This window comes from Sabethes cyaneus, chromosome 2, assembly GCF_943734655.1.
Source record: "Sabethes cyaneus chromosome 2, idSabCyanKW18_F2, whole genome shotgun sequence".
NCBI classification, from domain to species: Eukaryota; Metazoa; Arthropoda; class Insecta; order Diptera; family Culicidae; genus Sabethes; species Sabethes cyaneus.
The window spans coordinates 178,780,424-178,792,874 of record NC_071354.1 but is presented as its reverse complement, the minus strand read 5'-3'; the positions used below and the strand labels follow the sequence as shown (position 1 = coordinate 178,792,874).

The following is a 12,451-nucleotide window of genomic DNA, read 5'->3' as shown; positions in this document are numbered from 1 at the left end:
ATTTTTAAAAAGAAATTAACACCGGGAAGCAAGACAGAAGTTTATCGGAAAACGTCATACTGAAGTTTATTTAAGTTAGGTATTTTTGCTCTCAGTTGGATGCACGGCAATACTCAGGGTACATCTACGCGGCAGTTAAATTGAATCTAAATTAAAGGTACAATATAAGAATGAATTCACAAAACGGGTTCACTATGTGCTGTCAACATTTTGACACGCTTCTTTGTCAATGTTGGGCTATTTCGTCGGCGTGGGAAAATGGCCTCGGCGGCGTGGGAAAAAGGACCTAGGCGGCGCGCCGGTTCTAAATCATCGGCGGCGGCGGCGCATGCAAAAGTGTCGGCGGCGGCGGCGTGGCGCGGCGGCGCACATGTCTATGGAAAATTTGATTTAAAGTTTCCGGGGAAAATAAAAAATCGCGAATTTAAATTAATTTTCATTAAAAAGAGCATAAACTGACGGTTGAAAGACAATTTTTTAATTAAAATCTGACTTTTATGTCTGAAAGTGCACCATTCCATGATGGGTAAGCTACCAAGCACCAGTTAATGGTGCCGCATTTTTCAATTTTTTTAAATGATCCATTTCAGGCCGGTTAGCGTTTAGAAGTTACAGAAGGTTCTACACATTCAAAGCTTTACCTTTGACATTTACTTATTTTTTAAAAATTGGTAAATTTTGCATCCGGACAATTTCGGACTTCCGGACCGGAATCGGACCGGAACCGGAACAGAGCTAAATCGGACCGGAACGAAATCGGACCTAAAAATTTCGTTCCGATTTTTTACCGGACCGGACCGGACCGGAACCCGGACTTCAATTTTCGTTCCGATGTCGAACACTAGTGCAGCGTGTATTTTCACTTTTAAAAGGGCAGAAAAGTTGTAAATACAAAACCATTTTTTTGCGTTAATTCCGCACGGAGTGTGGCAAAGGGCAGCACCAAGTGCTGTTTGGATGATCACTCACTGGGCGATTTTCACCGAGTGCTGTCGTTCGCTCCCACTCCGCTTTCGCTCGTACGCTGTGTGCATATTAGCGGTAGAGGTGTGTTGCCGAATCGCTCTGTGCGACAAGGCATAATATTGGAACATTGGGCGCATAGTGTGAGCGAATGACAGCCGTGCTTGTATTACAATAATATTTTATAGTGTTTTTATCCTCCCAGTGTTGGGCAACTGATGGGAAAGAGAATTTTTTAATCGAGCAAAAATAATGCATTTTTAGCTAAAGTTTAAACGCGAAAACCAAATGTATACTTGCTTTTCATATATATGTTATTGTTTTTCATGCAAAAACCTACGAAAAGAACGAAAAAATGGCGATTTTTGTAAATGCTTTTGTTTGAATTTCCATTTCTATTTAGTGTTAGAGGCGTTAAGACTCCTTAAACTCATTTTTCGAGTTCTTTAGGCTGTAGGGTCCACAGACAATTGATTTTATTTAAAAAAATCGACTTGCATCTCACGAATAATTTTTTGCTTTTCGATTTTTCAAGCCACCGAAAACTATCTATAATAACACTAGATGATTCAGCGCGATTGTTGCCGGCAACCCGTCGTCGAAAGTACCGCCCACTGCGGGAGGACCCCTGCGAAATGGTACTTCCCACGAAAAAGTTTTCCGTGAAATGGTACATTCCGCTCCAAGTTTTTCGCGAAATGGTATTCGGCGAAATGTTGTACAATCGCCGTGATTATTTCTATCCGCTTTCTGGCTAAGCAATGAGGGGAGTTGGTTTCTACTTTACTGTGAGGAAAAATTGCAAATTTGTATATTAAACTACCCATGCTTTCCTAGTTACGTAACTACCAAATCATCTAAAGTTGAACTCCTCAGAATCTTGCAAAACTCGAAATTGTGACAAAGATCATACGAGATTCATAAAAGTGCAAAGGAAGAAATGGGATTCCAGGTCCGAGACTGGAGTATGCATGGGAGACCAAGAGATGCAGTGTCTACAACGCACAAACGAAGAAAGTTTTCGTAAGCCGAGACATTCACGTTGTGTTGCTGAGTGCTGAGTGAGCAGCAAAACAGACAGGAGAGTCTAGAATCAATTGAGTAAGAAGTAATAGAGTTTGCAGAAGCAGAATATGATGTCACTGACAGGAACCTCTGGATGACAACTTATGCGAACCAGAAGCAGGAGAATCGGTTAGGCGCAGTGGACGGAAGCGCCGGACTCCAGGCAAGTATCTTGATTTTGGAGCAAGTCATCAAAGTTGCGGTTTATATCAATGATCTTCTGATATTTTGAACGAATTTATGGTGAAAATTCTCGGCATTATTGCAAAGCAAATATTCGGCATCCTTGTGCTGCGCATCACGTGGATGAATTCCTGCGGCAGTTCGGTATGACCAACTGTAACACCATTCGACCTGAATCAGCGATTGACCAAAGAGAAATGGACGTACAGAGTAACCCCACAAACTATACAGACACCACGCGTGGAACAAAATGCTAAAAATCTTTGGTACCAGTTTCATTTGCAGTGAGTGAATTTCGTGCCTTGCATATCTCACGAATTCATGTGGATCTCATCAAAATACTCGCGTGTTAATCTTAGTAACCCAATAACCTATCTAAATTTTTCTGACAGTTCTCTAGTGCAAGACTCAGACAGCTCTGTATGGAATGACCTAGTAAGTAAATAATATATAATTAGCTATTTTTATCATACGGGTTGCTTTAGGTTGTTTTCCAAATGCCTTGGTTCGGGATTGGATCGGGATACCAGCAGCAGCAGAAGCAGCTAATAATCCGTTCACAGCCGAATATAAACAGTGCAGGTGAAGGTTTTTTAAACGACACCGTCAACAACAATTACGGCTTTCATTCGCTAGGATTACCAAATCATACCCTTAATGGGAACAATACCGTTGGGGTGTCGAAAAATGACCATCGTCGACGTTCACCAAACAGTAGCTTCGGAAGCGGCGTAACGGATGTCAGGAGCGGTTGACAATTGGCTCAACATCAGGTCTACGTGTCGTTGGTTAAAAACTGACCGAAAATATTCACCGTGCCACTACAAGCAGCAGAAAAATCATTTAAACGAGATTATGGATTTATTATTTGTGGGATAGAATAAGATCAAACTCACACCGGCTTTGTTGGAATAACCGTCGCAGGCCATCGAGTACTGTTTGGATGGTTTTCAAGTATGTTATAAAATTGTAATCGTATGTTTGCATAATCTTCATGTTATTTCCATTGTAGAAACTAAGCGATGATGAAATCTCTTCGCTCAGTTGGAAATGTTAACAGAAAAGGAATACTGCCATTTAATTTTAAACTTGCTTTCACCATTTAATTTAAATTGTTTGTTTCAGACATTGTGAATGAAGTTTAAGTTGTTAACTGATATTTTGAACGAATTCATGGTAAAAACTCCCGGCATTATTGCAAATCAAATATTTGGCATCCGTGTGCAGCGCATTACGTGGGTGAATTGCTGCGGCAGTTCGGTATGACCAACTGTAACACCATGTCAACACCATTCGACCTGAATCAGAGATTGACCAAAGAGAAATGGACGTACAGAGTCAGTACAGAGTAACCCTCCGCAAGAACGAAGCACATGAGAGATCCTAGTAATCCATGAATTCAATAATAAACAAGAATAAACATAATATCATTTGTTCTACCGCTGCTGCTATCGGACGTCTTTCTATTAGTAAATAATATCAATCAAAGCTGGCTTGCTACTTCCATTGCTTTGAATTCTACACATGGTTCCGTATCGGCATACGATACGCGTTTCGACCGGGGTCAGTTACCAGATTACCACTAAAATTGCTCATATCCCGGCTGGTACAACAAAAAGGTAAGAATAGGAGTTGTTGGACAAGAGGCTGTGGACCACTTTGAGCTCTATTTTGTTCCTACAGGTGTGCGAGACACAGATCACGTGAAAGTTTTGCTCTGCCAGCGCGGCACAGTGTAATAAACCCTCACTCGGTTTATTTAAGCTTGGAGATAAGACCTGTTTAATAATCAGACAGCAATTAATCAACGGCTGCATCAGGTAATGTTCTCTCTTCTGTTAGTCACTGCAAAGGGTGGCTAACTGAATTCTTATTCTTTCTGTTAACATCTCAGGCGAAATAATCTTAAAAAACTGGACAGAAGAAAAGAAAGACAAACCCCCATTTTGAAGAGATGAATTATTCAATTTTATTCGATTAGCTAGAGTTCTGAATCTGTTACGGTTTACTACCACTATTTACTTCCGATTTCACGGTGTTCATTTTTTAAATCTATTATTATATTTATGTACTTGATACTTTGATCTTTAATAGTTTTTTTTGTTTAAATTTGTTTGCTATATGAAAATCTACAACCTATGTTGTTTGCAGATAGGATAATTTCAAACTTACTTAATTTTTCAATTTATTTCCTTTCCAAAATACTATCAATCTCCAACTATCTTTAGCTGTTTATCGTTTAGTAACACTTGATTCTACCATTTACAACAGTACATCAAGGTATTTTTCTGCTTTTGAAAACAGAACATGTCCTTCCGTCGTGTCGTGGTTATTTCGCGATAAATAAATAAATAGATGAGTTTCTTCTATGGGGGTGATATTCAATTTGAGTGTGCAATTCGCTAGTTACAAATTCAAAAACCGGAAGAAAACATGAATTGATACAAAAGTTTTGGGTTACATTCCTGAGATCATACTTTATTTTGCAGCTGCTTGGTTGCGTTCGCAAATTGTTTGTAGTTTATTGTGTTATATACTTGTATAAAATTATTTAGTCCATGGAAAACAATGTTCGATAGCCTGTTTCGGTGACAAATCAATTCTCTGCTTTATTTTATGCTTGCCTGTGCTGCATAATGTAATTTTAAATCGCAACTATTTTGGCAGTTGTTTGTTGTCAGTTAAAAAAATACGATCTTGTTGACATGCTATCGTGTAGCTGCAACAAAACCTTGGTTTTATATTTAAAACATTATGAAACCAAGCTGGGAAATAGTTAGTGAGTAACAGCGTTATTCTCTTATCCCTGCTCTAAAACAAGATATTAATCCTATCATATAAAAATATTACAGTTTTTCTTGTACCACACAAACAAACACACACGCACCTTAATCTGAACCTCCTCATTCATTCACTCATGCTTTAGTCCGACCACATGCGGGTGTGTGTTTGTTTACACGCGCAAATTATGCCGCACCATCGGGTTATTTCCGGTACGCGGCCAACACTGATCATGCAACAGTGGCGGTGGTCTCTTTTTTCGGTTCCTCTCCCGCTTTTGCTTCCTCTTTATCACCCGTCGTTTCAGCTGCAAGTGATCCACAAAAGAAAGAAAACAGAGCGAAAAACATTGAGCATTCTACGTTTATTGGTTCTAAAAATCAACAACTACGAAATAGCTACTAAATGCTAACCTTTTACTTCCATCTCGTCCTTCACATCTTCGGTCGCAGTTTTAGAGTCCTTGTCCAAACGAGGACGCTTACGTGCCGTTCCCTTATAGGACCGACTGTCCCGACGACCTCCTTCGCCTTCATCTTCGGAATCGGAGAACTCGTTATCTGGCACTATCCGTTTGTCCTTGTCACTTTGAGGTAATCGTTCGTCTTTGTCTATCTTGTCCTCGTCTTCGCTTTCGTCGTTAATGGCGTCCTCCGGAATGGCCTGCATCTGGACGCCAGGTGCATGGGGCAGCATACGTAGATTTTCGAACAGCCTGTTCTTGATCTTTTCCAAATACTCTGTCGTGTTCTGATTGCTCATGTTGCTGGGCGAAATGTGCAGCTTGAAATCCGGACCGAAGTACTCGAAGTAATCGTTATATGGCAGTTCATTGGCAATCTCCGATCCAAGTGCCACCGACGTTTCATACGTCCAGCAACGGGAAACGTTTCGAATGGTGTAACCACCGCCGCCCACCATCAAGAAGGGCAGATTATACTTCTTAACGAATTCCACACACTTGCCGTGACCCTTGACGGTAAGATTAAAGCAGCCCAACCGGTCACCGGTTAGAGAATCGGCACCGCACTGCAGTACTACAGCCGACGGTTGGAAAGTTTCCATTACCTAAGACGTTAAAGACGTAATGATTAGATCGGTTAAACCGCTGCTCAATCCGCTAAGCGTTAGTTTTTAGTTAATCGGATTGTTTAAATGCTTAAGGTACCGAAATGACCAAAAGAATTATGAAATTGACAACTGAACGATGCACATACCTTGGAGATAATCGGAACAAAGATCGATTCATACGATTCATCGTCCATTCCATCGCGGAGCGGAATGTTCACCGCGTAGTACTTTCCCCGCCCAGCACCGATGTCCCGTAAATCTCCCGTTCCCGGGAAGTACTCTCCGTACTTGTGGAAGCTAACCGTCATTACCCGATCGGTGGTGTAGAATGCCTCCTCCACACCGTCCCCGTGGTGTACATCAATGTCAATGTATAGCACCCGCTGGTGGTACTTGAGCAGCTCCAAAATACCGAGCACGATATCGTTCACGTAGCAGAAACCGGAAGCTTCCGATTTTTTGGCATGATGCAGACCACCACCCCAGTTGATGCAGATTTCCGATGCCTGTTTGTTCAGTTTTACAGCAGCGGCTACCGAACCCCCTGCCGAAAGTTGACAGAATTCGTACAGACCATCGAACACCGGACAATCCTCGCCGACATTAACTATAATTCAAGAAAGACATCAATTATGATATGTTTTACATAAGTAGGACATATTTACGTACATCTCTGCATCTGTTTGTTATATTCAGACATGTTATCCGGACGAATCGATCGCAAAAAACGGATATAGTCGTCCGAGTGAAATTTTGTCATTTCATCTGCCGTCGCTTTGTGAGGTCTCTGAAAAACAATTTTGCCGTTAAAAAGATATCTCTGCCCGATTGATAAAACTTTAAAAACTTACATAGATTTCCATCTTACGGTAAAGCCCATAATTTAGCAGAAGATTGTGTGTCATGCGAATCCGATGAGGCTTCATCGGATGCCCTTGGCCATAGTAATAGTTACCGATATCACCTGTGGAATAAATTTTTCTCAGAATTAATTTTACACACCTTCAGGCTTATTGAGAAAACGGTGCGACGCTCAATTTGACAAATTAAGTTCACTGTCTCCTAGCGTTTACTTGCTAGTTGCACCCGTACACGCATGCATGATTCGTTCATATGACCCGCAGTGCAACCAGGAAAATGTTTTGTACCTGAATTCTTAAACGTAATTTTAACAAAATGAGGTTCACAACTTATACTTAATTTATACCAAAAATACAATATTTTCAATACTTGATTACTTAATCATATAACACTGATAATACTGTCTGCATCACTTCTTGCTTGTAGCTACATGCAACCGTACTTCTTCGGACTTCACATATCACATCCGCTCCAACACCCCATGGAAGCAACACTTTGTTCGGATTGTACGGTCGCCATCTTAAAAGTGAACGCTAGAGACACTGCCCATAAAATTTCAAAACTATTTCAAGCTAGTAGAATTAATATTTTATGTTAAAATATTGATAAAAACTACTGCTAGACTACAATGAAAAGCGTAATAGTGAACATTATTCTTAAATTTGAACAAATCAAGCAAATTTTCCCAAAAGAAAAATCCGCACTTTGCAAACCTTTTGGAATACTCACTGTCATAGTAGTAACAGACGCGCTTTTTGCTGTGCGATTGCATTGTTACTGTTTTCAACGGCTTGCAAATTCCACTAGTTAGTATGCACTTGATTGTTTACTACTGCTGCTAAGGTAGATGCACTATGCGTCGACCGACACGGTGAGTAAATTGGACTCCACTCAAGACTAAAACCAACGGAGCACACTTTCGCCGAGCCAGACTCACCGACGGTTTGGGCTGTTTTGGTTTAAGTTATGCTACTACCTGCGTTGCTGTCGTTGTCGTCGTCGTGTTCGTTGAGTGAACGAGAAGACAGCATAGCCTGAATGTGTGTGCGTGAAAGAAAACAGCTACGCCGCGCGAATATGTTGAGCAGGGTTGCCAGGTACTTTTTGGAAATAATATCATCATTAGATTTTAAGGTGTAACTACTTCATCGATTCTGCAAATTTCAAAAACAGTTTTTTGTTTGTAACAAAAATTCTGTTCATGAAAATATATTCACTGTGTTTAGATGGGCAAGACGAATACAATCAATACATTTCTGTAAATAAAACTCCGCTTTTGAGCCCAAAAACTGCTTCCGAATTTGGGCTCTCCGACGAAAAGTTAATGACTGCTAGTTTCCCGTTAAAGCAGCACGAAAAATTCGTTTAATATAATCGTTTAATTAATAGGTTGGTCGACATATTTTAAATTCATTACGAATTGTTAAAATATAGGTATAAGGGTTGCTAGTGTGTGACTGCATTGGTGGTTTCCGTGCATCGGGAAATGATTTCGCTCTGGAAAAAAACTTCCCGATGAATACAAATCGCGTATACGTATACGCGGCGAAGTGTGTGTAAGATAAATGCCAGCAATCTCTATAAACTACATCGACTAGGGTAACCAACCTATTTTGGACCCCTTAAGCAGCTGTACATAATTTGGACACTTGCATTTGATTTTGCTGTAAGTGTCCAAATTATGTACAGCTGCTGAGGGGGTCCAAAATACGTTGGTTACCCTACATCTTGAATGCTCTTTTATGTGATAACAAACTTTGATGTTTTACAGAGCAGCATTGAACATTCTTTTTCGACTGGCTCCACTGTGTAGCATGATGCTTGCATACAAGTTTTTGTCCTTTTTGTTCAACGTATATTGACAGCTACTACCAGGCAATGTGGTCAGGGATGCCACATATAATTCTGTGTTTTTTGTTGGAAAAATCTGACAATCTGTATGGCGAGAAAAAATATCTGTGCAAAAATCTGTCCAATGCAAAACAATGAGAGTGAAACAGATAGAGAGTCATTTTCCTGACTATTTCCGTCTCTTTCACTCTCATGTAAAAGCTCAAAAATCTGTTTAATCTGTGTAATTTGGCGAAAATCTGTATTCTATGCATACAGATTCTGTACAGGCGATTTCTTTCAAATATCTGTTAAACACAGAATAATCTGTGTATGTGGCAACCCTGAATGTGGTTTATCCAGCTTTTTACGCGCTATCCAGCTTCACGGAGCGAAAAAGCTCCAGTTTGTTTCAAACAAAATGATTGTTGTTTTAAGCCTCAATAAAATATTTTTATAACAACCTGAAAATATTGTTGTTTCCAAACGAGATTCTGTTTGAATCAAGTAAATAACAGTTTTGAATTAAAAGTAAAGTATTTTCAAATTTGAAGTTGACATTGATGTAACAATAAATATTTTCATTTCAATCATACATTTCAGTTTGAAACAAAACGAAATTTTTGTTTGTGCGTAAAACAACCATAAATATGGTTGAAACTACATTTTTATTCTCCGTGTTTTTACGCGCTATAATGGTGGCCGCTATAAATTGCGTTCGTAATATGCGAACAATCTTTTTGACAACTCTGCATACATCAAATCTGGCACTCTTCTCTTGCAACACTACCGTGCTCTTTCTTTCGTTTACGCCAAAGAAGGAGAGCAAAAATATGCGAAATGTAAACAAAACTATTGCTCTCCTTCTTTTACGTAAACGAAAGAAAGAGCAACACTGCCTTACAGGAGAAGAGTGCCCAGTTTTGATGGATGCAGAGTTGTCAAAAAGATTGTTCGCATATTACGAACACAATTTATAGCGTCCGCCATTATAGCGCGTAAAAAGCTGGATAATGGCGGACGCTATAAATTGTGTTCGTAATATGCGAACAATCTTATTGACAACTCTGCATCCATCAAAACTGGGCACTCTTCTCCTGTACGGCAGTGTTGCTCTTTCTTTCGTTTACGCAAAAGAAGGGGAGCAATAGTTTTGTTTACATTTCGCACATTTTTGCTTTCCTTCTTTGGCGTAAACGAAAGAAAGAGCACGGTAGTGTTGCAAGAGAAGAGTGTCAGATTTGATGTATGCAGAGTTGTCAAAAAGATTGTTCGCATATTACGAACACAATTTATAGCGGCCACCATTATACCGTGGACCCCCGTTCGTTTGACCGTTTTTAATCTGAACACTTTTTAATTTGAACCCCGTTGGTTTGCACGACGTGCAAATTAAAAATGGTTCAAACGTCATACTCAATATGACATCATTTGCTTATACAGACAATGCACATAAACACGATTTATTTGTGCTGATCTAGCGTGTTTAATCTGTTTCACATTGCGTTTTCCCAACGATTATGGTAGAAATCTGATCGGAGAATGAATATTCGCTGCTTGCAACTGCCAACTGAATCAAACCACCAAAACAATAACAAAGAGCAGGGCAGCCAGTTCACACAAGTTCCAGCATATTTAGGGTTACCAGTTGTTCAAATTAAAAACTAACCCCGTTAGTTTGCATGAGGAATCGTTCAAACGAACGGGGGTCCACTGTAGCGCGTAAAAAGCTGGAAATAGTATCTACTCTTGATTTAGATGAGATCCGCCTTCAATAGGTGAACATTAATGAATGGTGAACAAAAATTTAATGTTCGCAATATTTAAATAAATTTAAATAAAAAATCAGAGAGGTTGTGTACAAGACACGACGGCATATATAGGTGACGCAGGACTACGTAAGTCTCTTTGTAGTGATAGTAGCATGTATTCATGCTTGTAATCATTCGATTCTTCATATATACGTGCTATATGCAACATATATACGTGCTATATGCAACATATATACATGCTACATGCGTTGTATGTAACATTTATCAAAGTAGTAACATTGCACACGTTCAATTCTCAAAAGATTGTGCATTTGAAAACAATTTAACAAAATCAAGAACACAAACTATTGCTTTCCTGCTACCTTACTGAAATTAAAGATTGTTTTTATTACCCATGGTTCCCCACGTTGAAGGGATTTAACCAATTCAATTCTATTTTATCAACAGCATATATTTTAATTCACTTCTAATGAAAGCGGGATTGTGTTTATAAAAATGTATATACTGCATTCTTCTTGCCAATCTGAGCACAGCGAATAATTTTCATAAGCCGAATTTTTGTTTCAAACAAAAAAACTGCTTTTGAAATTGGCAGAATCGATGATGACTAATTTCACCTTCAGTCGTATTATAACCGAACATTACAGCTGTAGCACATTTTTCCAACACAGATATCAAATTCGCCGAGGTTTAATCGTCTCGCAGTAAAGAATTTGCGATCTGTTGGGACAATGATCGTGTTTACTTCTCTATTCAACAGCGCACGCTATGTCTGAAGGGTGCGATTATGCAACTTTGATGTACATAAAATTTTCTTTCACAACGTGTTAGTATAGGTCTTCACGATTCATAATATGCCAATTTTAAAAAAATCCATCGGGAAGAAATTGAAAAAAGTCAATTTGAATATTTTAGCTATAATCTACCGGGTACAGATGTACGCTAGAGTGTCCCAAAATAGCACTATATCAGAAAAGCCCGGGGCTCACCCCTCAAATGATAGCTTAGGGTGTCACAACAAAACTTTTATATGACGTCAACATTGGTTGCCGCGATTTAGGGGTCGCACATTTGAGTTTTATGAAAAAATGGCATTTTTCAGGAGTAAATTCAAAAATCAGAGGGGTTGCGTACAAGACACGACCGCATATATAGGTGACGCAGGACTACGTAAGTCTCTTTGTAGTGATAGTGGCATGTATTCATGCTTGTATGTAATCATTCGAGTCTTCATGTATACATGCTATATGCAACATATAACATGCTACATGCGTTGTATGTAACATTTATCAAAGTACTAACATTGCATACGTTCAATTCTCAAAAGATTGTGCATTTGAAAACAATTTAACAAAATCAAGAACACAAACTATTGCTTTCCTGCTACCTTACTGAAATTAAAGATTGTTTTTATTATCCATGGCTTCCCACGTTGAAGGGATTTTACCAATTCAATCCTATTTTATCAACAGCACATCTTTCCACTACACTTCTAATGAAACGGCAAGCATGCGTATTCATACAGAGTCGTATTATAACCGAACACTACAGCTGTAGCACATTTTTCCAACACAGATATCAAGTTCGCCGAGGTTTAATCGTCTCGCAGTAAAAAATTTGCGATCTGTTGGGACAACGAACTTGTGTCATTTTTTCTGGCACACTTCCCTAACACAGAAATCAAATTGGACTAGGTTTAATCGCGTTCGTAAGAAATCTGTTGGCACGAGGGGGCTTTGTTACTCTCTGGCGTACTTCCCAAGCAAGGACATCAAAATGGTCTAGGTTGAACCGTGGTGTTAAGAAATCTTGTTGGAATGAGGAAACTGTCACTTGTTTTGGCTTACTTCCCAAGCACAGATATCAAATTGGTATAGGTTTAGATCATCGTAAAGAATCTTCCAACCAATCACGAAGCGAGAATT

At 39.3% G+C, this 12,451-nt stretch overlaps 1 protein-coding gene across 1 annotated transcript; it reads right to left on the bottom strand.

Moving 5' to 3' along the window:
• Window positions 1-4,204: 4,204 nt before the first annotated feature.
• LOC128738649 (histone deacetylase HDAC1) lies at window positions 4,205-7,856 on the bottom strand. Its single transcript, XM_053833953.1, has 6 exons — window positions 7,654-7,856; window positions 6,915-7,027; window positions 6,733-6,850; window positions 6,210-6,670; window positions 5,406-6,060; window positions 4,205-5,299 (listed from the first exon to the last, which is right to left on the bottom strand). The coding sequence occupies exons 1-6, from the start codon at window positions 7,694-7,696 to the stop codon at window positions 5,223-5,225; spliced, it is 1,467 nt and encodes a 488-aa protein (XP_053689928.1). The 5' UTR covers window positions 7,697-7,856; the 3' UTR covers window positions 4,205-5,222.
• Between the last annotated feature and the right edge of the window lie 4,595 nt (window positions 7,857-12,451).

What these genes read in the sequence shown, in the direction of transcription:
- LOC128738649 (XM_053833953.1), bottom strand. Translation starts at nt 7,696, where the DNA reads ATGCAATCGCACAGCAAAAAGCGCGTCTGTTACTACTATGACA. An exon ending in CGTCTGTTACTACTATGACA is followed by an intron (nt 7,028 to 7,653) that starts GTGAGTATTCCA and finishes TTTATTCCACAG; the next exon opens with GTGATATCGGTAACTATTAC. An exon ending in TTGTTCCGATTATCTCCAAG is followed by an intron (nt 6,061 to 6,209) that starts GTATGTGCATCG and finishes TTAACGTCTTAG; the next exon opens with GTAATGGAAACTTTCCAACC.